Source organism: Salvelinus alpinus, chromosome 4 (assembly GCF_045679555.1).
Source record: "Salvelinus alpinus chromosome 4, SLU_Salpinus.1, whole genome shotgun sequence".
In the NCBI taxonomy this organism is placed as follows: domain Eukaryota; kingdom Metazoa; phylum Chordata; class Actinopteri; order Salmoniformes; family Salmonidae; genus Salvelinus; species Salvelinus alpinus.
This window is the reverse complement of record NC_092089.1, coordinates 4,331,652-4,357,645: the sequence shown is the minus strand read 5'-3', so window position 1 is coordinate 4,357,645 and position 25,994 is coordinate 4,331,652. Positions and strand designations below refer to the sequence as shown.

At 45.6% G+C, this 25,994-nt stretch overlaps 1 protein-coding gene across 1 annotated transcript in view; it reads right to left on the bottom strand.

Moving 5' to 3' along the window:
- Positions 1 to 25,994, bottom strand: part of LOC139572783 (grainyhead-like protein 2 homolog) — a 70,644-nt gene that overhangs the window by 6,632 nt on the left and 38,018 nt on the right. Inside the window, exons 8-11 of the mRNA XM_071395552.1 lie at positions 10,192 to 10,356; positions 3,836 to 3,893; positions 3,242 to 3,375; positions 3,033 to 3,070 (exon numbers count right to left, since the gene is read on the bottom strand). Of these exons, the coding sequence (XP_071251653.1) occupies positions 3,033 to 3,070; positions 3,242 to 3,375; positions 3,836 to 3,893; positions 10,192 to 10,356 (395 nt within the window). The remainder of the gene's footprint in view (positions 1 to 3,032; positions 3,071 to 3,241; positions 3,376 to 3,835; positions 3,894 to 10,191; positions 10,357 to 25,994) is intronic.

Here is a 25,994-nt window from a genome sequence, read left to right as displayed (position 1 = left end):
AGAGTAGCCAGCCTTACTGTATGGTGTATTACAGTAGAGTAGCCAGCCTTACTGTATGGTGTACTATGGTAGAGTAGCCAGTCTTACTGTATGGTGTATTATAGTAGAGTAGCCAGCCTTACTGTATGGTGTATTATAGTAGAGTAGCCAGCCTTACTGTATGGTGTATTACAGTAGAGTAGCCAGTCTTACTGTATGGTGTATTACAGTAGAGTAGCCAGCCTTACTGTATGGTGTATTACAGTAGAGTAGCCAGTCTTAATGTATGGTGTATTATATTAGAGTAGCCAGCCTTACTGTATGGTGTACTATAGTAGAGTAGCCAGCCTTACTGTATGGTGTACTATAGTAGAGTAGCCAGCCTTACTGTATGGTGTATTACAGTAGAGTAGCCAGCCTTACTGAATGGTGTATTATAGTAGAGTAGCCAGCCTTACTGTATGGTGTACTATGGTAGAGTAGCCAGTCTTACTGTATGGTGTATTACAGTAGAGTAGCCAGTCTTACTGTATGGTGTATTATAGTAGAGTAGCCAGCCTTACTGTATGGTGTATTATAGTAGAGTAGCCAGCCTTACTGTATGGTGTATTATAGTAGAGTAGCCAGCCTTACTGTATGGTGTATTATAGTAGAGTAGCCAGCCTTACTGTATAGTGTATTATAGTAGAGTAGCCAGCCTTACTGTATGGTGTATTATAGTAGAGTAGCCAGCTTTACTGTATGGTGTATTATAGTAGAGTAGGCAGCCTTACTGTATGGTGTACTATAGTAGAGTAGCCAGCCTTACTGTATGGTGTACTATAGTAGAGTAGCCAGCCTTACTGTATGGTGTATTACAGTAGAGTAGCCAGCCTTACTGTATGGTGTATTATAGTAGAGTAGCCAGCCTTACTGTATGGTGTATTACAGTAGAGTAGCCAGCCTTACTGTATGGTGTATTATAGTAGAGTAGCCAGCCTTACTGTATGGTGTATTATAGTAGAGTAGCCAGCCTTCCTGTATGGTGTATTATAGTAGAGTAGCCAGCCTTACTGTATGGTGTATTATAGTAGAGTAGCCAGCCTTACTGTATGGTGTATTATAGTAGAGTAGCCAGCCTTACTGTATGGTGTATTATAGTAGAGTCTATACCTCCCCTATTAGAACTATACAGCTACACTTACCCTTCCCTCTCCATCTATACAGCTACACTTACCCTTCCCTCTCTATCTATACAGCTACACTTACCCTTCCCTCTATTAGAACTATACAGCTACACTTACCCTTCCCTCTCCATCTATACAGCTACACTTACCCTTCCCTCTCCATCTATACAGCTACACTTACCCTTCCCTCTATTAGAACTATACAGCTACACTTACCCTTCCCTCTATTAGAACTATACAGCTACACTTACCCTTCCCTCTCCATCTATACAGCTACACTTACCCTTCCCTCTCCATCTATACAGCTACACTTACCCTTCCCTCTATTAGAACTATACAGCTACACTTACCCTTCCCTCTCCATCTATACAGCTACACTTACCCTTCCCTCTCCATCTATACAGCTACACTTACCCTTCCCTCTCCATCTATACAGCTACACTTACCCTTCCCTCTCCATCTATACAGCTACACTTACCCTTACCTCTCCACCTATACAGCTACACTTACCCTTCCCTCTCCATCTATACAGCTACACTTACCCTTCCCTCTATTAGAACTATACAGCTACACTTACCCTTCCCTCTCCATCTATACAGCTACACTTACCCTTACCTCTCCACCTATACAGCTACACTTACCCTTCCCTCTCCATCTATACAGCTACACTTACCCTTCCCTCTATTAGAACTATACAGCTACACTTACCCTTCCCTCTCCATCTATACAGCTACACTTACCCTTCCCTCTCCATCTATACAGCTACACTTACCCTTCCCTCTATTAGAACTATACAGCTACACTTACCCTTCCCTCTATTAGAACTATACAGCTACACTTACCCTTCCCTCTCCATCTATACAGCTACACTTACCCTTCCCTCTCCATCTATACAGCTACACTTACCCTTCCCTCTATTAGAACTATACAGCTACACTTACCCTTCCCTCTCCATCTATACAGCTACACTTACCCTTCCCTCTCCATCTATACAGCTACACTTACCCTTCCCTCTCCATCTATACAGCTACACTTACCCTTCCCTCTCCATCTATACAGCTACACTTACCCTTACCTCTCCACCTATACAGCTACACTTACCCTTCCCTCTCCATCTATACAGCTACACTTACCCTTCCCTCTATTAGAACTATACAGCTACACTTACCCTTCCCTCTCCATCTATACAGCTACACTTACCCTTACCTCTCCACCTATACAGCTACACTTACCCTTCCCTCTCCATCTATACAGCTACACTTACCCTTCCCTCTATTAGAACTATACAGCTACACTTACCCTTCCCTCTCCATCTATACAGCTACACTTACCCTTCCCTCTCCATCTATACAGCTACACTTACCCTTCCCTCTATTAGAACTATACAGCTACACTTACCCTTCCCTCTCCATCTATACAGCTACACTTACCCTTCCCTCTCCATCTATACAGCTACACTTACCCTTCCCTCTCCATCTATACAGCTACACTTACCCTTCCCTCTCCATCTATACAGCTACACTTACCCTTACCTCTCCACCTATACAGCTACACTTACCCTTCCCTCTCCATCTATACAGCTACACTTACCCTTCCCTCTCCATCTATACAGCTACACTTACCCTTCCCTCTCCATCTATACAGCTACACTTACCCTTACCTCTCCACCTATACAGCTACACTTACCCTTCCCTCTCCATCTATACAGCTACACTTACCCTTCCCTCTCCATCTATACAGCTACACTTACCCTTCCCTCTATTAGAACTATACAGCTACACTTACCCTTCCCTCTATTAGAACTATACAGCTACACTTACCCTTCCCTCTATTAGAACTATACAGCTACACTTACCCTTCCCTCTCCATCTATACAGCTACACTTACCCTTCCCTCTCCATCTCCTCTGTGTTGAAGGCAAAGACCTAGGGGTGGACAACACAGACAGACAGATGAATCACGCTATAAGATTGTATCTTTCTAGGATAAACACTTTCATTACCAATTGATAGAGATACTATGGATCATTCTGGTTATTATTGGCTCATGCATTTGTCTTTGTGTCACGGTGGCTTGTCTCCAAAAGTATCTCTCACCTGTCCAGTCCTCTGCACGTGCCCAAAGTTTCCGTCTGGGATGAACAGGACAGGCTGGGTGTCCAGGTCAGAGAGGGACTTGAAAAACATTGTATCTGGCTTCCCGTTCAACGCTGCCAGGCTCCCGTCCGTCCCTGGAACACGGGAGAGAAACAACATGCACGGGTACTCGACGTTAGTCTACAGAGAACATAAAAACATCTGCACACCTACTGTCACAGGTACACAGGTACACAGGTACACAGGTACACAGGTACACAGGTGCACAGGTACACAGGTACACAGGTACACAGGTACACAGGTACACAGGTACACAGGTACACAGGTGCACAGGTACACAGGTACACAGGTACACAGGTACACAGGTGCACAGGTACACAGGTACACAGGTACACAGGTGCGTAGGAAAAATCTAAACTGAAGTCTGACAGATTCATTCAACCATCAGATCCATGCAACCATCATCCACCTTCCCTGCTGCACCAGTCTGAACCCCTAAATCATAGCTTCCTGTTGAAACCAGACAGGTACTCTCTTTACTGCAGCTACCGGTATGTTCTTTACCGTTATCTCCATGGAAACTACTTATCTGACCTTTGGGCTTCATCCGCATCTGCTTCCTCTCCTCGCCACGGATTTTCCGTTCTGCTCCCTGTGGAATGGATGGGATGATTAATACCAGGGATTAGGAGGAGAGATGGAAACCTGGAATGGATGGGATGATTAATACCAGGGATTAGGAGGAGAGATGGAAACATGGAATGGATGGGATGATTAATATCAGGGATTAGGAGGAGAGATGGAAACCTGGAATGGGTGGGATGATTAATACCAGGGATTAGGAGGAGAGATGGAAACATGGAATGGGTGGGATGATTAATACCAGGGATTAGGAGGAGAGATGGAAACATAGAATGGATGGGATGATTAATACCAGGGATTAGGAGGAGAGATGGAAACCTGGAATGGATGGGATGATTAATACCAGGGATTAGGAGGAGAGATGGAAACATGGAATGGGTGGGATGATTAATACCAGGGATTAGGAGGAGAGATGGAAACATGGAATGGGTGGGATGATTAATACCAGGGATTAGGAGGAGAGATGGAAACATGGAATGGATGGGATGATTATTACCAGGGATTAGGAGGAGAGATGGAAACCTGGAATGGATGAGATGATTAATACCAGGGATTAGGAGGAGAGATGGAAACATGGAATGGATGGGATGATTAATACCAGGGATTAGGAGGAGAGATGGAAACCTGGAATGGATGGGATGATTAATACCAGGGATTAGGAGGAGAGATGGAAACCTGGAATGGATGGGATGATTAATACCAGGGATTAGGAGGAGAGATGGAAACATAGAATGGATGGGATGATTAATACCAGGGATTAGGAGGAGAGATGGAAACCTGGAATGGATGGGATGATTAATACCAGGGATTAGGAGGAGAGATGGAAACCTGGAATGGATGGGATGATTAATACCAGGGATTAGGAGGAGAGATGGAAACATGGAATGGATGGGATGATTAATACCAGGGATTAGGAGGAGAGATGGAAACCTGGAATGGATGGGATGATTAATACCAGGGATTAGAAGGAGAGATGGAATGGATGGGATGATTAATACCAGGGATTAGGAGGAGAGATGGAAACCTGGAATGGATGGGATGATTAATACCAGGGATTAGGAGGAGAGATGGAAACCTGGAATGGATGGGATGATTAATACCAGGGATTAGGAGGAGAGATGGAAACCTGGAATGGATGGGATAATTAATACCAGGGATTAGAAGGAGAGATGAAACCTGGAATGGATGGCATGATTAATATCAGGGATTAGGAGGAGAGATGGAAACCTGGAATGGATGGGATGATTAATACCAGGGATTAGGAGGAGAGATGGAATGGATGGGATGATTAATACCAGGGATTAGGAGGAGAGATGGAAACATGGAATGGATGGGATGATTAATACCAGGGATTAGGAGGAGAGATGGAGACATGGAATGGATGGGATGATTAATACCAGGGATTAGGAGGAGAGATGGAAACATGGAATGGATGGGATGATTAATACCAGGGATTAGGAGGAGAGATGGAAACCTGGAATGGATGGGATGATTAATACCAGGGATTAGGATGAGAGATGGAAACATGGAATGGATGGGATGATTAATACCAGGGATTAGGAGGAGAGATGGAAACCTGGAATGGATGGGATGATTAATACCAGGGATTAGGAAGAGAGATGGAGACATGGAATGGATGGGATGATTAATACCAGGGATTAGGAGGAGAGATGGAAACCTGGAATGGATGGGATAATTAATACCAGGGATTAGAAGGAGAGATGAAACCTGGAATGGATGGGATGATTAATATCAGGGATTAGGAGGAGAGATGGAAACCTGGAATGGATGGGATGATTAATACCAGGGATTAGGAGGAGAGATGGAATGGATGGGATGATTAATACCAGGGATTAGGAGGAGAGATGGAAACATGGAATGGGTGGGATGATTAATATCAGGGATTAGGAGGAGAGATGGAAACCTGGAATGGATGGGATGATTAATACCAGGGATTAGGAGGAGAGATGGAAACATGGAATGGATGGGATAATTAATACCAGGGATTAGAAGGAGAGATGAAACCTGGAATGGATGGGATAATTAATACCAGGGATTAGAAGGAGAGATGAAACCTGGAATGGATTGGATGATTAATATCAGGGATTAGGAGGAGAGATGGAAACCTGGAATGGATGGGATGATTAATATCAGGGATTAGGAGGAGAGATGGAAACCTGGAATGGATGGGATGATTAATATCAGGGATTAGGAGGAGAGATGGAAACCTGGAATGGATGGGATGATTAATACCAGGGATTAGGAGGAGAGATGGAAACCTGGAATGGATGGGATGATTAATACCAGGGACGGAAATCTGGAATGGATGGGATGATTAATACCAGGGATTAGGAGGAGAGAGGAAACACGGAATGGATGGGATGATTATTACCAGGGATTAGGAGGAGAGATGGAGACCTGGAATGGATGGGATGATTAATACCAGGGATTAGGAGGAGAGATGGAAACCTGGAATGGATGGGATGATTAATACCAGGGATTAGGAGGAGAGATGGAAACCTGGAATGGATGGGATGATTAATACCAGGGATTAGGAGGAGAGATGGAGACCTGGAATGGATGGGATGATTAATACCAGGGATTAGGAGGAGAGATGGAAACCTGGAATGGATGGGATGATTAATACCAGGGATTAGGAGGAGAGATGGAAACATGGAATGGATGGGATGATTAATACCAGGGATTAGGATGAGAGATGGAAACCTGGAATGGATAGGATGATTAATACCAGGGATTAGGAGGAGAGATGGAAACCTGGAATGAATGGGATGATTAATACCAGGGATTAGGAGGAGAGATGGAAACCTGGAATGAATGGGATGATTAATACCAGGGATTAGGATGAGAGATGAAACCTGGAATGGATGGGATGATTAATAGGAGAGATATGGAAACATGGCCTATGGAATTTGGTGAACGATCAATGCTTTTTTATTTGAACTTGGCATCGTCATAGGATGCCACCTTTCCAACAAGTCAGTTCGTATAATAGCCTTGCTAGAGCTTCCCCGGGTCAACTGTAAGTGCTGTTATTGTGACTTGGAAACGTCTAGGAGCAACAAAGGCTCAGCTGCCAAGTGGTAGGCCACACAAACTCACAGAACGGAACTGCTGAAGCGCGAAGTGCTTAAAAATCGTCTGTCCTCGGTTGCAACACTCACTACCGAGTTCCAAACTGCCTCTGGAAGCAACGTCAGCACAATAACTGTTGGTCAGGAGCTTCATGAAATGGGTTTCCATGGCCGAGCAGCAGCACACAAGCCTAAGATCACGACGCGCATTGCCAAGCGTCAGCTGGAGTGGTGTAAAGCTCACCGCCATTGGACTCTGGAGCAGTGGAAACGCGTTCTCTGGAGTGATGAATCACGCTTCACCATCTGCCAGTCTGGCGGACGAATCTGGGTTTGGCGGATGCCAGGAGAACGCTACCTGACCCAATGCAGAGTGCCAACTGTAAAGTTTGGTGGAGGAGGAGTAACAGTCTAGGGCTGTTTTTCATGGTTCGGGCCCCTTAGTTCCAGTGAAAGGGACATCTTAACGCTACAGCATACAATGACATTCTAGACGATTCTGTGCTTCCAACTTTGTGGCAACATTTTGGGGAAGGCCCTTTCCTGTTTCAGCATGACAATGCCCCCGTGCACAAAGCGAGGGCCATACAGAAATGGTTTGTCGAGATCGGTGTGGAAGAACTTGACTGGCCTGCACAGAGCCCTGACCTCAACCCCGTCGAACACTTTTGGGATGATTTGGAACACCGACTGCGAGCCAGGCCTAGTCGCCCAACATCAGTGCCCAACGTCACCAATGCTCTTGTGGCTGAATGGAAGCAAGTCCCCGCAGCAATGTTCCAACATCTAGTGGAAAGCCTTCCCAGAAGAGTGGAGGCTGTTACAGCAGCAAAAAGGGGACCAACTCCATATTAATGCCCATGATTTTGGAATGAGATGTTGGACGAGCAGGTGTCCACATACATTTGGTCATTCATGCTGAAACCTGGAAAGGCACTATAAAATCCCAGTCCAGCCCATCTCCCTAGCCAACCCCCAGTCCAGCCCACCCCCCATCTCCCCAGCCAACCCCCAGTCCAGCCCACCCCCCATCTCCCTAGCCAACCCCCAGTCCAGCCCACCTCCCATCTCCCCAGCCAACCCCCAGCCCACCCCACCTCCCATCTCCCCAGCCAACCCCCAGTCCAGCCCACCTCCCATCTCCCCAGCCAACCCCCAGTCCAGCCCACCCCCCATCTCCCTAGCCAACCCCCAGTCCAGCCCACCTCCCATCTCCCCAGCCAACCCCCAGTCCAGCCCACCCCCCATCTCCCTAGCCAACCCCCAGTCCAGCCCACCTCCCATCTCCCCAGTCAACCTCCAGTCCAGCTTATCTCCCCAGCCCACCCCCAGTCCAAAAATTGTCCAATTCACACACTTATCAAGAGAACATCCCTGGTCATGCCTACTGATCTGGAGGACTCACTAAACACAAATACTTTGTTTGTAAATGATGTCTGAGTGATGAGTGATGACAAATGTGCATGTGTCAGCATATGGTCTCACAAGGGCTCTGAGGATCTCATCTCGGTACCTAATGGCAGTCAGGCTACCTCTGGCGAGCACATGGAGGGCTGTGCGGCCCCACAAAGAAATGCCACCCCACACCATGACTGACCCACCGCCAAACCGGTCATGCTGGAGGATGTTGCAGGCAGCAGAACGTTCTCCACGGCGTCTCCAGACTCTGTCACGTCTGTCACATGTGCTCATGTGCTCAGTGTGAACCTGCTTTCATCTGTGAAGAGCACAGGGCGCCAGTGGCGAATTTGCCAATCTTGGTGTTCTCTGGCAAATGCCAAACGTCCTGCACGGTGTTGGGCTGTAAGCACAACCCCCACCTGTGGACGTCGGGCCCTCATACCACTCTCATGGAGTCTGTTTCTGACCGTTTGAGCAGACACATGCACATTTGTGGCCTGCTGGAGGTCATTTTGCAGGGCTCTGGCAGTGCTCCTCCTGCTCAAAGGCGGAGGTAGCGGTCCTGCTGCTGGGTTGTTGCACTCCTACGGCCTCCTCCACGTCTCCTGATGTACTGGCCTGTCTCCTGGTAGCGCCTCCATGCTCTGGACACTACGCTGACAGACACAGCAAACCTTCTTGCCACAGCTCGCATTGATGTGCCATCCTGGATGAGCTGCACTACCTGAGCCACTTGTGTGGGTTGTAGACTCCGTCTCATGCTACCACTAGAGTGAGAGCACCGCCAGCATTCAAAAGTGACCAAAACATCAGCCAGGAAGCATAGGAACTGAGAAGTGGTCTGTGGTCACCACCTGCAGAATCACTCCTTTATTGGGGGTGTCTTGTTAATTGCCTATAATTTCCACCTTTTGTCTATTCCATTTGCACAACAGCATGTGAAATTTATTGTCAATCAGTGTTGCTTCCTAAGTGGACAGTTTGATTTCACAGAAGTGTGATTGACTTGGAGTTACATTGTGTTGTTTAAGTGTTCCCTTTATTTTTTTGAGCAGTGTATATTTGAACAATTACATTTAATTTTGATACAGTATATTTAAAACCTAATAGTTTTAGAGAGCCTTCTGTGGCGGGGTTAGAGGTTAGAGGTCAAACAGAGAGTCTCACCTTGTCACAGAAGACCTTGATCTCAGAGAAGGCTCTGTGTGTGGGGTTAGAGGTCAAACAGAGAGAGACTCACCTTGTCACAGAAGACCTTGATCTCAGAGAAGGCTCTGTGTGTGGGGGTTAGAGGTCAAAGAGAGAGTCTCACCTTGTCACAGAAGACCTTGATCTCAGAGAAGGCTCTGTGTGTGGGGTTAGAGGTCAAACAGAGAGAGACTCACCTTGTCACAGAAGACCTTGATCTCAGAGAAGGCTCTGTGTGTGGGGGTTGAGGTCAAAGAGAGAGAGACTCACCTTGTCACAGAAGACCTTGATCTCAGAGAAGGCTCTGTGTGTGGGGTTAGAGGTCAAAGAGAGAGAGACTCACCTTGTCACAGAAGACCTTGATCTCAGAGAAGGCTCTGTGTGTGGGGTTAGAGGTCAAACAGAGAGTCTCACCTTGTCACAGAAGACCTTGATCTCAGAGAAGGCTCTGTGTGTGGGGTTAGAGGTCAAACAGAGAGTCTCACCTTGTCACAGAAGACCTTGATCTCAGAGAAGGCTCTGTGTGTGGGGTTAGAGGTCAAAGAGAGAGAGTCACCTTGTCACAGAAGACCTTGATCTCAGAGAAGGCTCTGTGTGTGGGGTTAGAGGTCAAACAGAGAGTCTCACCTTGTCACAGAAGACCTTGATCTCAGAGAAGGCTCTGTGTGTGGGTGTGTTGCAGCCGCGGTTAGAGTTATAGCTGTAAGTGTCTATCTGGATCATCAGAGGCATGCCCTTCACCCCCTTCTGGCAGGAGAAGTCTGTACTCAGACAGTTCACTGTGATGAATACCTGGTAGAGAGAAGAAGAGAGTACAGGTTACAATCTATATGAAGTAGGGCGAAGCAACATTACCGTATAACCCACGGTTATGAAAATAGACTGTCGTGAAACTAATAAAATAAACATCATAAAGAACACGTCCGGGCATTGCTGACACAAGCAAGGTATTGAAGCAAATGATGAATGGAATGGGCTTGGAACCCTTTAACCCTGGCAGTTTGACTTGTAAACTCATGGGAACACTCTCAATGGCTGCCAGGTATTGTGATGCAATCATTGCCATGGAAACGTAGAATGTTAATTCAAATGTGACTCGTGCAATGGAATGTATTTTTTGTAATGTCAGTTGAGTTGAATCAACAAAGCGTAGCACATACTGATGGGTACACTTCCTGCTTTTACTTCCTGTGTTTACTTCCTGTGTTTACTTCCTGCTTTTACTTCCTGTGTTTACTTCCTGCTTTTACTTCCTGCTTTTACTTCCTGCTTTTACTTCCTGTGTTTACTTCCTGCTTTTACTTCCTGTGTTTACTTCCTGCTTTTACTTCCTGTGTTTACTTCCTGCTTTTACTTCCTGTGTTTACTTCCTGCTTTTACTTCCTGTGTTTACTTCCTGCTTTTACTTCCTGTGTTTACTTCCTGCTTTTACTTCCTGTGTTTACTTCCTGCTTTTACTTCCTGTGTTTACTTCCTGCTTTTACTTCTTTGCTCCTATAGATACACTCGCAATGACCTGCCAGTCCACCCTTTATGCCATCATTGACTTGAATGGGGACGCCCGTTCTATTCCTTATATTTCTATGGCAGCAAATGCGGTCGAACGGTATTACTGAGACCGTGGTCATTTGGCCAATTACCGTCATCCAAAATTGCATGACTGTCACAGCCCAAATAGGAAGTCAAACAAATATGACTTTTTCACAAAACAGTTTACGTAGGTTGTTGTTTTTGTCATCGTTCAGGAGCCGCAATCTGCCAGGTTGTCAGCGGTTTCTCATGTTGCCTAAAAAAGAGTCGCCACAACATCCCAGCTCCTATGTTTCCTGTCGGACAGAGTTAAGACCTCCAGGAGGGTGTCTCTCTAGGAACAGGGCTGGAGTTAAAACCTACAGGAGGGTTTCTCTCTAGGAACAGGGCTGGAGTTAAAACCTACAGGAGGGTGTCTCTCCAGGAACAGGGCTGGAGTTAAAACCTACAGGAGGGTCTCTCCAGGAACAGGGCTGGAGTTAAAACCTACAGGAGGGTATCTCTCCAGGAACAGGGTTGGAGTTAAAACCTACAGGAGGGTCTCCCTCTAGGAACAGGGCTGGAGTTAAAACCTACTGGTGGGTATCTCTCTAGGAACGAGGTTGGAGTTAAAACCTACAGGAGGGTCTCCCTCTAGGAACAGGGCTGGAGTTAAAACCTACTGGTGGGTATCTCTCTAGGAACAGGGTTGGAGTTAAAACCTACAGGAGGGTTTCTCCAGGAACAGGGTTGGAGTTAAAACCTCCAGGAGGGTTTCTCTCCAGGAACAGGGTTGGAGTTAAAACCTACAGGAGGGTCTCTCCAGGAACAGGGTTGGAGTTAAAACCTCCAGGAGGGTTTCTCTCCAGGAACAGGGTTGGAGTTAAAACCTCCAGGAGGGTTTCTCTCCAGGAACAGGGTTGGAGTAAAAACCTCCAGGAGGGTTTCTCTCCAGGAACAGGGTTGGAGTTAAAACCTCCAGGAGGGTTTCTCTCCAGGAACAGGGTTGGAGTTAAATCTTCCAGGAGGGTTTCTCTCCAGGAACAGGGTTGGAGTAAAAACCTCCAGGAGGGTTTCTCTCCAGGAACAGGGTTGGAGTTAAAACCTCCAGGAGGGTTTCTCTCCAGGAACAGGGTTGGAGTTAAAACGTCCAGGAGGGTTTCTCTCCAGGAACAGGGTTGGAGTAAAAACCTCCAGGAGGGTTTCTCTCCAGGAACAGGGTTGGAGTTAAAACCTCCAGGAGGGTTTCTCTCCAGGAACAGGGTTGGAGTTAAATCCTCCAGGAGGGTTTCTCTCCAGGAACAGGGTTGGAGTAAAAACCTCCAGGAGGGTTTCTCTCCAGGAACAGGGTTGGAGTTAAAACCTCCAGGAGGGTTTCTCTCCAGGAACAGGGTTGGAGTTAAAACCTACAGGAGGGTATCTCTCCAGGAACAGGGTTGGAGTTAAAACCTACAGGAGGGTCTCCCTCTAGGAACAGGGCTGGAGTTAAAACCTACTGGTGGGTATCTCTCTAGGAACAGGGTTGGAGTTAAAACCTACAGGAGGGTCTCCCTCTAGGAACAGGGCTGGAGTTAAAACCTACTGGTGGGTATCTCTCTAGGAACAGGGTTGGAGTTAAAACCTACAGGAGGGTTTCTCCAGGAACAGGGTTGGAGTTAAAACCTCCAGGAGGGTATCTCTCCAGGAACAGGGTTGGAGTTAAAACCTACAGGAGGGTCTCTCCAGGAACAGGGTTGGAGTTAAAACCTCCAGGAGGGTTTCTCTCCAGGAACAGGGTTGGAGTTAAAACCTCCAGGAGGGTTTCTCTCCAGGAACAGGGTTGGAGTAAAAACCTCCAGGAGGGTTTCTCTCCAGGAACAGGGTTGGAGTTAAAACCTCCAGGAGGGTTTCTCTCCAGGAACAGGGTTGGAGTTAAATCCTCCAGGAGGGTTTCTCTCCAGGAACAGGGTTGGAGTAAAAACCTCCAGGAGGGTTTCTCTCCAGGAACAGGGTTGGAGTTAAAACCTCCAGGAGGGTTTCTCTCCAGGAACAGGGTTGGAGTTAAAACCTACAGGAGGGTTTCTCTCCAGGAACATGGTTGGAGTAAAAACCTCCAGGAGGGTTTCTCTCCAGGAACAGAGTTGGAGTTAAAACCTCCAGGAGGGTAGCTCTCCAGGAACAGGGTTGGAGTTAAAACCTCCAGGAGGGTTTCTCTCCAGGAACAGGGTTGGAGTTAAATCCTCCAGGAGGGTTTCTCTCCAGGAACAGGGTTGAAGTAAAAACCTCCAGGAGGGTTTCTCTCCAGGAACAGGGTTGGAGTTAAAACCTCCAGGAGGGTTTCTCTCCAGGAACAGGGTTGGAGTTAAAACCTACAGGAGGGTTTCTCTCCAGGAACATGGTTGGAGTAAAAACCTCCAGGAGGGTTTCTCTCCAGGAACAGAGTTGGAGTTAAAACCTCCAGGAGGGTAGCTCTCCAGGAACAGGGTTGGAGTTAAAACCTCCAGGAGGGTTTCTATCCAGGAACAGGGTTGGAGTTAAAACCTCCAGGAGGGTAGAGGGGCCAGTTTGATAGTTAGAACCCTACATACTCTGATAGTCCAGACAGTCTGATCAGAACCCTACATACTCTGATAGTCCAGTCTGATCAGAACCCTACATACTCTGATAGTCCAGACAGTCTGATCAGAACCCTACATACTCTGATAGTCCAGTATGATCAGAACCCTACATACTCTGATAGTCCAGACCGTTTGATCAGAACCCTACATACTCTGATAGTCCAGACCGTTTGATCAGAACCCTACATACTCTGATAGTCCAGTCTGATCAGAACCCTACATACTCTGATAGTCCAGACAGTTTGATCAGAACCCTACATACTCTGATAGTCCAGTCTGATCAGAACCCTACATACTCTGATAGTCCAGTCTGATCAGAACCCTACATACTCTGATAGTCCAGACAGTCTGATCAGAACCCTACATACTCTGATAGTCCAGACAGTCTGATCAGAACCCTACATACTCTGATAGTCCAGTCTGATCAGAACCCTACATACTCTGATAGTCCAGACAGTTTGATCAGAACCCTACATACTCTGATAGTCCAGTCTGATCAGAACCCTACATACTCTGATAGTCCAGTCTGATCAGAACCCTACATACTCTGATAGTCCAGTCTGATCAGAACCCTACATACTCTGATAGTCCAGACAGTCTGATCAGAACCCTACATACTCTGATAGTCCAGACAGTCTGATCAGAACCCTACATACTCTGATAGTCCAGTCTGATCAGAACCCTACATACTCTGATAGTCCAGACAGTCTGATCAGAACCCTACATACTCTGATAGTCCAGACAGTCTGATCAGAACCCTACATACTCGGATAGTCCAGACAGTCTGATCAGAACCCTACATACTCTGATAGTCCAGTCTGATCAGAACCCTACATACTCTGATAGTCCAGTCTGATCAGAACCCTACATACTCTGATAGTCCAGACCGTTTGATCAGAACCCTACATACTCTGATAGTCCAGACAGTCTGATCAGAACCCTACATACTCTGATAGTCCAGTCTGATCAGAACCCTACATACTCTGATAGTCCAGACAGTCTGATCAGAACCCTACATACTCTGATAGTCCAGTCTGATCAGAACCCTACATACTCTGATAGTCCAGTCTGATCAGAACCCTACATACTCTGATAGTCCAGTCTGATCAGAACCCTACATACTCTGATAGTCCAGTCTGATCAGAACCCTACATACTCTGATAGTCCAGTCTGATCAGAACCCTACATACTCTGATAGTCCAGACAGTCTGATCAGAACCCTACATACTCTGATAGTCCAGTCTGATCAGAACCCTACATACTCTGATAGTCCAGACAGTTTGATCAGAACCCTACATACTCTGATAGTCCAGACAGTCTGATCAGAACCCTACATACTCTGATAGTCCAGTCTGATCAGAACCCTACATACTCTGATAGTCCAGACAGTCTGATCAGAACCCTACATACTCTGATAGTCCAGTCTGATCAGAACCCTACATACTCTGATAGTCCAGTCTGATCAGAACCCTACATACTCTGATAGTCCAGACAGTCTGATCAGAACCCTACATACTCTGATAGTCCAGTCTGATCAGAACCCTACATACTCTGATAGTCCAGACAGTCTGATCAGAACCCTACATACTCTGATAGTCCAGTCTGATCAGAACCCTACATACTCTGATAGTCCAGACAGTCTGATCAGAACCCTACATACTCTGATAGTCCAGTCTGATCAGAACCCTACATACTCTGATAGTCCAGTCTGATCAGAACCCTACATACTCTGATAGTCCAGACAGTCTGATCAGAACCCTACATACTCTGATAGTCCAGACAGTCTGATCAGAACCCTACATACTCTGATAGTCCAGTCTGATCAGAACCCTACATACTCTGATAGTCCAGACAGTCTGATCAGAACCCTACATACTCTGATAGTCCAGTCTGATCAGAACCCTACATACTCTGATAGTCCAGACAGTCTGATCAGAACCCTACATACTCTGATAGTCCAGTCTGATCAGAACCCTACATACTCTGATAGTCCAGTCTGATCAGAACCCTACATACTCTGATAGTCCAGTCTGATCAGAACCCTACATACTCTGATAGTCCAGTCTGATCAGAACCCTACATACTCTGATAGTCCAGTCTGATCAGAACCCTACATACTCTGATAGTCCAGTCAGTCTGATCAGAACCCTACATACTCTGATAGTCCAGACAGTCTGATCAGAACCCTACATACTCTGATAGTCCAGTCTGATCAGAACCCTACATACTCTGATAGTCCAGTTTGATCAGAACCCTACATACTCTGATAGTCCAGACAGTCTGATCAGAACCCTACATACTCTGATAGTCCAGTCTGATCAGAACCCTACATACTCTGATAGTCCAGTCTGATCAGAACCCTACATACTCTGATAGTCCAGTCAGTCTGATCAGAACCCTACATACTCTGATAGTCCAGACAGTCTGATCAGAACCCTACATACTCTGATAGTCCAGACAGTCTGATCAGAACCCTACATACTCTGATAGTCCAGTCTGATCAGAACCCTACATACTCTGATAGTCCAGTCAGTCTGATCAGAACCCTACATACTCTGATAGTCCAGACAGTCTGATCAGAACCCTACATACTCTGATAGTCCAGACAGTCTGATCAGAACCCTACATACTCTGATAGTCCAGACAGTCTGATCAGAACCCTACATACTCTGATAGTCCAGACAGTCTGATCAGAACCCTACATACTCTGATAGTCCAGTCTGATCAGAACCCTACATACTCTGATAGTCCAGACAGTCTGATCAGAACCCTACATACTCTGATAGTCCAGACAGTCTGATCAGAACCCTACATACTCTGATAGTCCCGTCTGATCAGAACCCTACATACTCTGATAGTCCAGACAGGCTGATCAGAACCCTACATACTCTGATAGTCCAGTCTGATCAGAACCCTACATACTCTGATAGTCCAGACAGTCTGATCAGAACCCTACATACTCTGATAGTCCAGACAGTCTGATCAGAACCCTACATACTCTGATAGTCCAGACAGTCTGATCAGAACCCTACATACTCTGATAGTCCAGTCTGATCAGAACCCTACATACTCTGATAGTCCAGACAGTCTGATCAGAACCCTACATACTCTGATAGTCCAGACAGTCTGATCAGAACCCTACATACTCTGATAGTCCAGTCTGATCAGAACCCTACATACTCTGATAGTCCAGACAGTCTGATCAGAACCCTACATACTCTGATAGTCCAGACAGTCTGATCAGAACCCTACATACTCTGATAGTCCAGACAGTCTGATCAGAACCCTACATACTCTGATAGTCCAGTCTGATCAGAACCCTACATACTCTGATAGTCCAGACAGTCTGATCAGAACCCTACATACTCTGATAGTCCAGACAGTCTGATCAGAACCCTACATACTCTGATAGTCCAGACAGTCTGATCAGAACCCTACATACTCTGATAGTCCAGTCTGATCAGAACCCTACATACTCTGATAGTCCAGTCAGTCTGATCAGAACCCTACATACTCTGATAGTCCAGTTTGATCAGAACCCTACATACTCTGATAGTCCAGTCTGATCAGAACCCTACATACTCTGATAGTCCAGACAGTCTGATCAGAACCCTACATACTCTGATAGTCCAGACAGTCTGATCAGAACCCTACATACTCTGATAGTCCAGACAGTCTGATCAGAACCCTACATACTCTGATAGTCCAGTCTGATCAGAACCCTACATACTCTGATAGTCCAGACAGTCTGATCAGAACCCTACATACTCTGATAGTCCAGTTTGATCAGAACCCTACATACTCTGATAGTCCAGACAGTCTGATCAGAACCCTACATACTCTGATAGTCCAGTCTGATCAGAACCCTACATACTCTGATAGTCCAGACAGTCTGATCAGAACCCTACATACTCTGATAGTCCAGACAGTCTGATCAGAACCCTACATACTCTGATAGTCCAGTCTGATCAGAACCCTACATACTCTGATAGTCCAGACAGTCTGATCAGAACCCTACATACTCTGATAGTCCAGTTTGATCAGAACCCTACATACTCTGATAGTCCAGTCTGATCAGAACCCTACATACTCTGATAGTACAGACAGTCTGATCAGAACCCTACATACTCTGATAGTCCAGTTTGATCAGAACCCTACATACTCTGATAGTCCAGTCTGATCAGAACCCTACATACTCTGATAGTCCAGACAGTCTGATCAGAACCCTACATACTCTGATAGTCCAGTCAGTCTGATCAGAACCCTACATACTCTGATAGTCCAGTCTGATCAGAACCCTACATACTCTGATAGTCCAGTCTGATCAGAACCCTACATACTCTGATAGTCCAGTTTGATCAGAACCCTACATACTCTGATAGTCCAGACAGTCTGATCAGAACCCTACATACTCTGATAGTCCAGACAGTCTGATCAGAACCCTACATACTCTGATAGTCCAGACAGTCTGATCAGAACCCTACATACTCTGATAGTCCAGTCTGATCAGAACCCTACATACTCTGATAGTCCAGACAGTCTGATCAGAACCCTACATACTCTGATAGTCCAGTCTGATCAGAACCCTACATACTCTGATAGTCCAGACAGTCTGATCAGAACCCTACATACTCTGATAGTCCAGTCTGATCAGAACCCTACATACTCTGATAGTCCAGACAGTCTGATCAGAACCCTACATACTCTGATAGTCCAGTCTGATCAGAACCCTACATACTCTGATAGTCCAGACAGTCTGATCAGAACCCTACATACTCTGATAGTCCAGTCTGATCAGAACCCTACATACTCTGATAGTCCAGTCTGATCAGAACCCTACATACTCTGATAGTCCAGACAGTCTGATCAGAACCCTACATACTCTGATAGTCCAGACAGTCTGATCAGAACCCTACATACTCTGATAGTCCAGACAGTCTGATCAGAACCCTACATACTCTGATAGTCCAGTCTGATCAGAACCCTACATACTCTGATAGTCCAGACAGTCTGATCAGAACCCTACATACTCTGATAGTCCAGACAGTCTGATCAGAACCCTACATACTCTGATAGTCCAGACAGTCTGATCAGAACCCTACATACTCTGATAGTCCAGACAGTCTGATCAGAACCCTACATACTCTGATAGTCCAGTCTGATCAGAACCCTACATACTCTGATAGTCCAGTCTGATCAGAACCCTACATACTCTGATAGTCCAGACAGTCTGATCAGAACCCTACATACTCTGATAGTCCAGTCTGATCAGAACCCTACATACTCTGATAGTCCAGTCTGATCAGAACCCTACATACTCTGATAGTCCAGTCTGATCAGAACCCTACATACTCTGATAGTCCAGACAGTCTGATCAGAACCCTACATACTCTGATAGTCCAGTCTGATCAGAACCCTACATACTCTGATAGTCCAGTTTGATCAGAACCCTACATACTCTGATAGTCCAGTCTGATCAGAACCCTACATACTCTGATAGTCCAGACAGTCTGATCAGAACCCTACATACTCTGATAGTCCAGACAGTCTGATCAGAACCCTACATACTCTGATAGTCCAGTCTGATCAGAACCCTACATACTCTGATAGTCCAGACAGTCTGATCAGAACCCTACATACTCTGATAGTCCAGACAGTCTGATCAGAACCCTACATACTCTGATAGTCCAGTCTGATCAGAACCCTACATACTCTGATAGTCCAGACCGTTTGATCAGAACCCTACATACTCTGATAGTCCAGTCTGATCAGAACCCTACATACTCTGATAGTCCAGACAGTCTGATCAGAACCCTACATACTCTGATAGTCCAGTCTGATCAGAACCCTACATACTCTGATAGTCCAGACAGTCTGATCAGAACCCTACATACTCTGATAGTCCAGTCTGATCAGAACCCTACATACTCTGATAGTCCAGACCGTTTGATCAGAACCCTACATACTCTGATAGTCCAGACAGTCTGATCAGAACCCTACATACTCTGATAGTCCAGTCTGATCAGAACCCTACATACTCTGATAGTCCAGACAGTCTGATCAGAACCCTACATACTCTGATAGTCCAGACAGTCTGATCAGAACCCTACATACTCTGATAGTCCAGTCTGATCAGAACCCTACATACTCTGATAGTCCAGTCTGATCAGAACCCTACATACTCTGATAGTCCAGACAGTCTGATCAGAACCCTACATACTCTGATAGTCCAGTCTGATCAGAACCCTACATACTCTGATAGTCCAGTCTGATCAGAACCCTACATACTCTGATAGTCCAGTCTGATCAGAACCCTACATACTCTGATAGTCCAGACAGTCTGATCAGAACCCTACATACTCTGATAGTCCAGTCTGATCAGAACCCTACATACTCTGATAGTCCAGACAGTCTGATCAGAACCCTACATACTCTGATAGTCCAGTCTGATCAGAACCCTACATACTCTGATAGTCCAGTCTGATCAGAACCCTACATACTCTGATAGTCCAGACAGTCTGATCAGAACCCTACATACTCTGATAGTCCAGTCTGATCAGAACCCTACATACTCTGATAGTCCAGTCTGATCAGAACCCTACATACTCTGATAGTCCAGTCTGATCAGAACCCTACATACTCTGATAGTCCAGACAGTCTGATCAGAACCCTACATACTCTGATAGTCCAGACAGTCTGATCAGAACCCTACATACTCTGATAGTCCAGTCTGATCAGAACCCTACATACTCTGATAGTCCAGTCTGATCAGAACCCTACATACTCTGATAGTCCAGACAGTCTGATCAGAACCCTACATACTCTGATAGTCCAGACAGTCTGATCAGAACCCTACATACTCTGATAGTCCAGTCTGATCAGAACCCTACATACTCTGATAGTCCAGTCTGATCAGAACCCTACATACTCTGATAGTCCAGTCTGATCAGAACCCTACATACTCTGATAGTCCAGACAGTCTGATCAGAACCCTACATACTCTGATAGTCCAGACAGTCTGATCAGAACCCTACATACTCTGATAGTCCAGTCTGATCAGAACCCTACATACTCTGATAGTCCAGTCTGATCAGAACCCTACATACTCTGATAGTCCAGACAGTCTGATCAGAACCCTACATACTCTGATAGTCCAGTCTGATCAGAACCCTACATACTCTGATAGTCCAGTCTGATCAGAACCCTACATACTCTGATAGTCCAGTCTGATCAGAACCCTACATACTCTGATAGTCCAGTCTGATCAGAACCCTACATACTCTGATAGTCCAGTCTGATCAGAACCCTACATACTCTGATAGTCCAGACAGTCTGATCAGAACCCTACATACTCTGATAGTCCAGACAGTCTGATCAGAACCCTACATACTCTGATAGTCCAGTCTGATCAGAACCCTACATACTCTGATAGTCCAGACAGTCTGATCAGAACCCTACATACTCTGATAGTCCAGTCTGATCAGAACCCTACATACTCTGATAGTCCAGTCTGATCAGAACCCTACATACTCTGATAGTCCAGACAGTCTGATCAGAACCCTACATACTCTGATAGTCCAGACAGTCTGATCAGAACCCTACATACTCTGATAGTCCAGTCTGATCAGAACCCTACATACTCTGATAGTCCAGACAGTCTGATCAGAACCCTACATACTCTGATAGTCCAGTCTGATCAGAACCCTACATACTCTGATAGTCCAGACAGTCTGATCAGAACCCTACATACTCTGATAGTCCAGTCTGATCAGAACCCTACATACTCTGATAGTCCAGTCTGATCAGAACCCTACATACTCTGATAGTCCAGACAGTCTGATCAGAACCCTACATACTCTGATAGTCCAGTCTGATCAGAACCCTACATACTCTGATAGTCCAGTCTGATCAGAACCCTACATACTCTGATAGTCCAGACAGTCTGATCAGAACCCTACATACTCTGATAGTCCAGTCTGATCAGAACCCTACATACTCTGATAGTCCAGTCTGATCAGAACCCTACATACTCTGATAGTCCAGTCTGATCAGAACCCTACATACTCTGATAGTCCAGACAGTCTGATCAGAACCCTACATACTCTGATAGTCCAGACAGTCTGATCAGAACCCTACATACTCTGATAGTCCAGTCTGATCAGAACCCTACATACTCTGATAGTCCAGACAGTCTGATCAGAACCCTACATACTCTGATAGTCCAGTCTGATCAGAACCCTACATACTCTGATAGTCCAGTCTGATCAGAACCCTACATACTCTGATAGTCCAGACAGTCTGATCAGAACCCTACATACTCTGATAGTCCAGACAGTCTGATCAGAACCCTACATACTCTGATAGTCCAGTCTGATCAGAACCCTACATACTCTGATAGTCCAGACAGTCTGATCAGAACCCTACATACTCTGATAGTCCAGTCTGATCAGAACCCTACATACTCTGATAGTCCAGACAGTCTGATCAGAACCCTACATACTCTGATAGTCCAGTCTGATCAGAACCCTACATACTCTGATAGTCCAGTCTGATCAGAACCCTACATACTCTGATAGTCCAGACAGTCTGATCAGAACCCTACATACTCTGATAGTCCAGTCTGATCAGAACCCTACATACTCTGATAGTCCAGTCTGATCAGAACCCTACATACTCTGATAGTCCAGACAGTCTGATCAGAACCCTACATACTCTGATAGTCCAGACAGTCTGATCAGAACCCTACATACTCTGATAGTCCAGACAGTCTGATCAGAACCCTACATACTCTGATAGTCCAGTCTGATCAGAACCCTACATACTCTGATAGTCCAGTCTGATCAGAACCCTACATACTCTGATAGTCCAGTCTGATCAGAACCCTACATACTCTGATAGTCCAGACAGTCTGATCAGAACCCTACATACTCTGATAGTCCAGACAGTCTGATCAGAACCCTACATACTCTGATAGTCCAATCTGATCAGAACCCTACATACTCTGATAGTCCAGTCTGATCAGAACCCTACATACTCTGATAGTCCAGTCTGATCAGAACCCTACATACTCTGATAGTCCAGACAGTCTGATCAGAACCCTACATACTCTGATAGTCCAGTCTGATCAGAACCCTACATACTCTGATAGTCCAGTCTGATCAGAACCCTACATACTCTGATAGTCCAGTCTGATCAGAACCCTACATACTCTGATAGTCCAGTCTGATCAGAACCCTACATACTCTGATAGTCCAGACAGTCTGATCAGAACCCTACATACTCTGATAGTCCAGTCTGATCAGAACCCTACATACTCTGATAGTCCAGTCTGATCAGAACCCTACATACTCTGATAGTCCAGACAGTCTGATCAGAACCCTACATACTCTGATAGTCCAGACAGTCTGATCAGAACCCTACATACTCTGATAGTCCAGTCTGATCAGAACCCTACATACTCTGATAGTCCAGTCTGATCAGAACCCTACATACTCTGATAGTCCAGTCTGATCAGAACCCTACATACTCTGATAGTCCAGACAGTCTGATCAGAACCCTACATACTCTGATAGTCCAGACAGTCTGATCAGAACCCTACATACTCTGATAGTCCAGTCTGATCAGAAACCTACATACTCTGATAGTCCAGTCTGATCAGAACCCTACATACTCTGATAGTCCAGTCTGATCAGAACCCTACATACTCTGATAGTCCAGACAGTCTGATCAGAACCCTACATACTCTGATAGTCCAGTCTGATCAGAACCCTACATACTCTGATAGTCCAGTCTGATCAGAACCCTACATACTCTGATAGTCCAGTCTGATCAGAACCCTACATACTCTGATAGTCCAGACAGTCTGATCAGAACCCTACATACTCTGATAGTCCAGACAGTCTGATCAGAACCCTACATACTCTGATAGTCCAGTCTGATCAGAACCCTACATACTCTGATAGTCCAGACAGTCTGATCAGAACCCTACATACTCTGATAGTCCAGTCTGATCAGAACCCTACATACTCTGATAGTCCAGTCTGATCAGAACCCTACATACTCTGATAGTCCAGACAGTCTGATCAGAACCCTACATACTCTGATAGTCCAGACAGTCTGATCAGAACCCTACATACTCTGATAGTCCAGTCTGATCAGAACCCTACATACTCTGATAGTCCAGACAGTCTGATCAGAACCCTACATACTCTGATAGTCCAGTCTGATCAGAACCCTACATACTCTGATAGTCCAGACAGTCTGATCAGAACCCTACATACTCTGATAGTCCAGTCTGATCAGAACCCTACATACTCTGATAGTCCAGTCTGATCAGAACCCTACATACTCTGATAGTCCAGACAGTCTGATCAGAACCCTACATACTCTGATAGTCCAGTCTGATCAGAACCCTACATACTCTGATAGTCCAGTCTGATCAGAACCCTACATACTCTGATAGTCCAGACAGTCTGATCAGAACCCTACATACTCTGATAGTCCAGACAGTCTGATCAGAACCCTACATACTCTGATAGTCCAGACAGTCTGATCAGAACCCTACATACTCTGATAGTCCAGTCTGATCAGAACCCTACATACTCTGATAGTCCAGTCTGATCAGAACCCTACATACTCTGATAGTCCAGTCTGATCAGAACCCTACATACTCTGATAGTCCAGACAGTCTGATCAGAACCCTACATACTCTGATAGTCCAGTCTGATCAGAACCCTACATACTCTGATAGTCCAGACAGTCTGATCAGAACCCTACATACTCTGATAGTCCAGACAGTCTGATCAGAACCCTACATACTCTGATAGTCCAGTCTGATCAGAACCCTACATACTCTGATAGTCCAGTCTGATCAGAACCCTACATACTCTGATAGTCCAGTCTGATCAGAACCCTACATACTCTGATAGTCCAGTCTGATCAGAACCCTACATACTCTGATAGTCCAGACAGTCTGATCAGAACCCTACATACTCTGATAGTCCAGACAGTCTGATCAGAACCCTACATACTCTGATAGTCCAGTCTGATCAGAACCCTACATACTCTGATAGTCCAGTCTGATCAGAACCCTACATACTCTGATAGTCCAGTCTGATCAGAACCCTACATACTCTGATAGTCCAGACAGTCTGATCAGAACCCTACATACTCTGATAGTCCAGTCTGATCAGAACCCTACATACTCTGATAGTCCAGACAGTCTGATCAGAACCCTACATACTCTGATAGTCCAGTCTGATCAGAACCCTACATACTCTGATAGTCCAGTCTGATCAGAACCCTACATACTCTGATAGTCCAGACAGTCTGATCAGAACCCTACATACTCTGATAGTCCAGACAGTCTGATCAGAACCCTACATACTCTGATAGTCCAGACCGTTTGATCAGAACCCTACATACTCTGATAGTCCAGACAGTCTGATCAGAACCCTACATACTCTGATAGTCCAGTCTGATCAGAACCCTACATACTCTGATAGTTCAGACAGTTTGATCAGAACCCTACATACTCTGATAGTCCAGTCTGATCAGAACCCTACATACTCTGATAGTCCAGACCGTTTGATCAGAACCCTACATACTCTGATAGTCCAGACAGTCTGATCAGAACCCTACATACTCTGATAGTCCAGTCTGATCAGAACCCTACATACTCTGATAGTCCAGTCTGATCAGAACCCTACATACTCTGATAGTCCAGTCTGATCAGAACCCTACATACTCTGATAGTTCAGACAGTTTGATCAGAACCCTACATACTCTGATAGTCCAGTCTGATCAGAACCCTACATACTCTGATAGTCCAGACAGTCTGATCAGAACCCTACATACTCTGATAGTTCAGACAGTTTGATCAGAACCCTACATACTCTGATAGTCCAGTCTGATCAGAACCCTACATACTCTGATAGTCCAGACAGTCTGATCAGAACCCTACATACTCTGATAGTCCAGTCTGATCAGAACCCTACATACTCTGATAGTCCAGACAGTCTGATCAGAACCCTACATACTCTGATAGTCCAGTCTGATCAGAACCCTACATACTCTGATAGTTCAGACAGTTTGATCAGAACCCTACATACTCTGATAGTCCAGACAGTCTGATCAGAACCCTACATACTCTGATAGTCCAGACAGTCTGATCAGAACCCTACATACTCTGATAGTCCAGACAGTCTGATCAGAACCCTACATACTCTGATAGTTCAGACAGTTTGATCAGAACCCTACATACTCTGATAGTCCAGTCTGATCAGAACCCTACATACTCTGATAGTCCAGTCTGATCAGAACCCT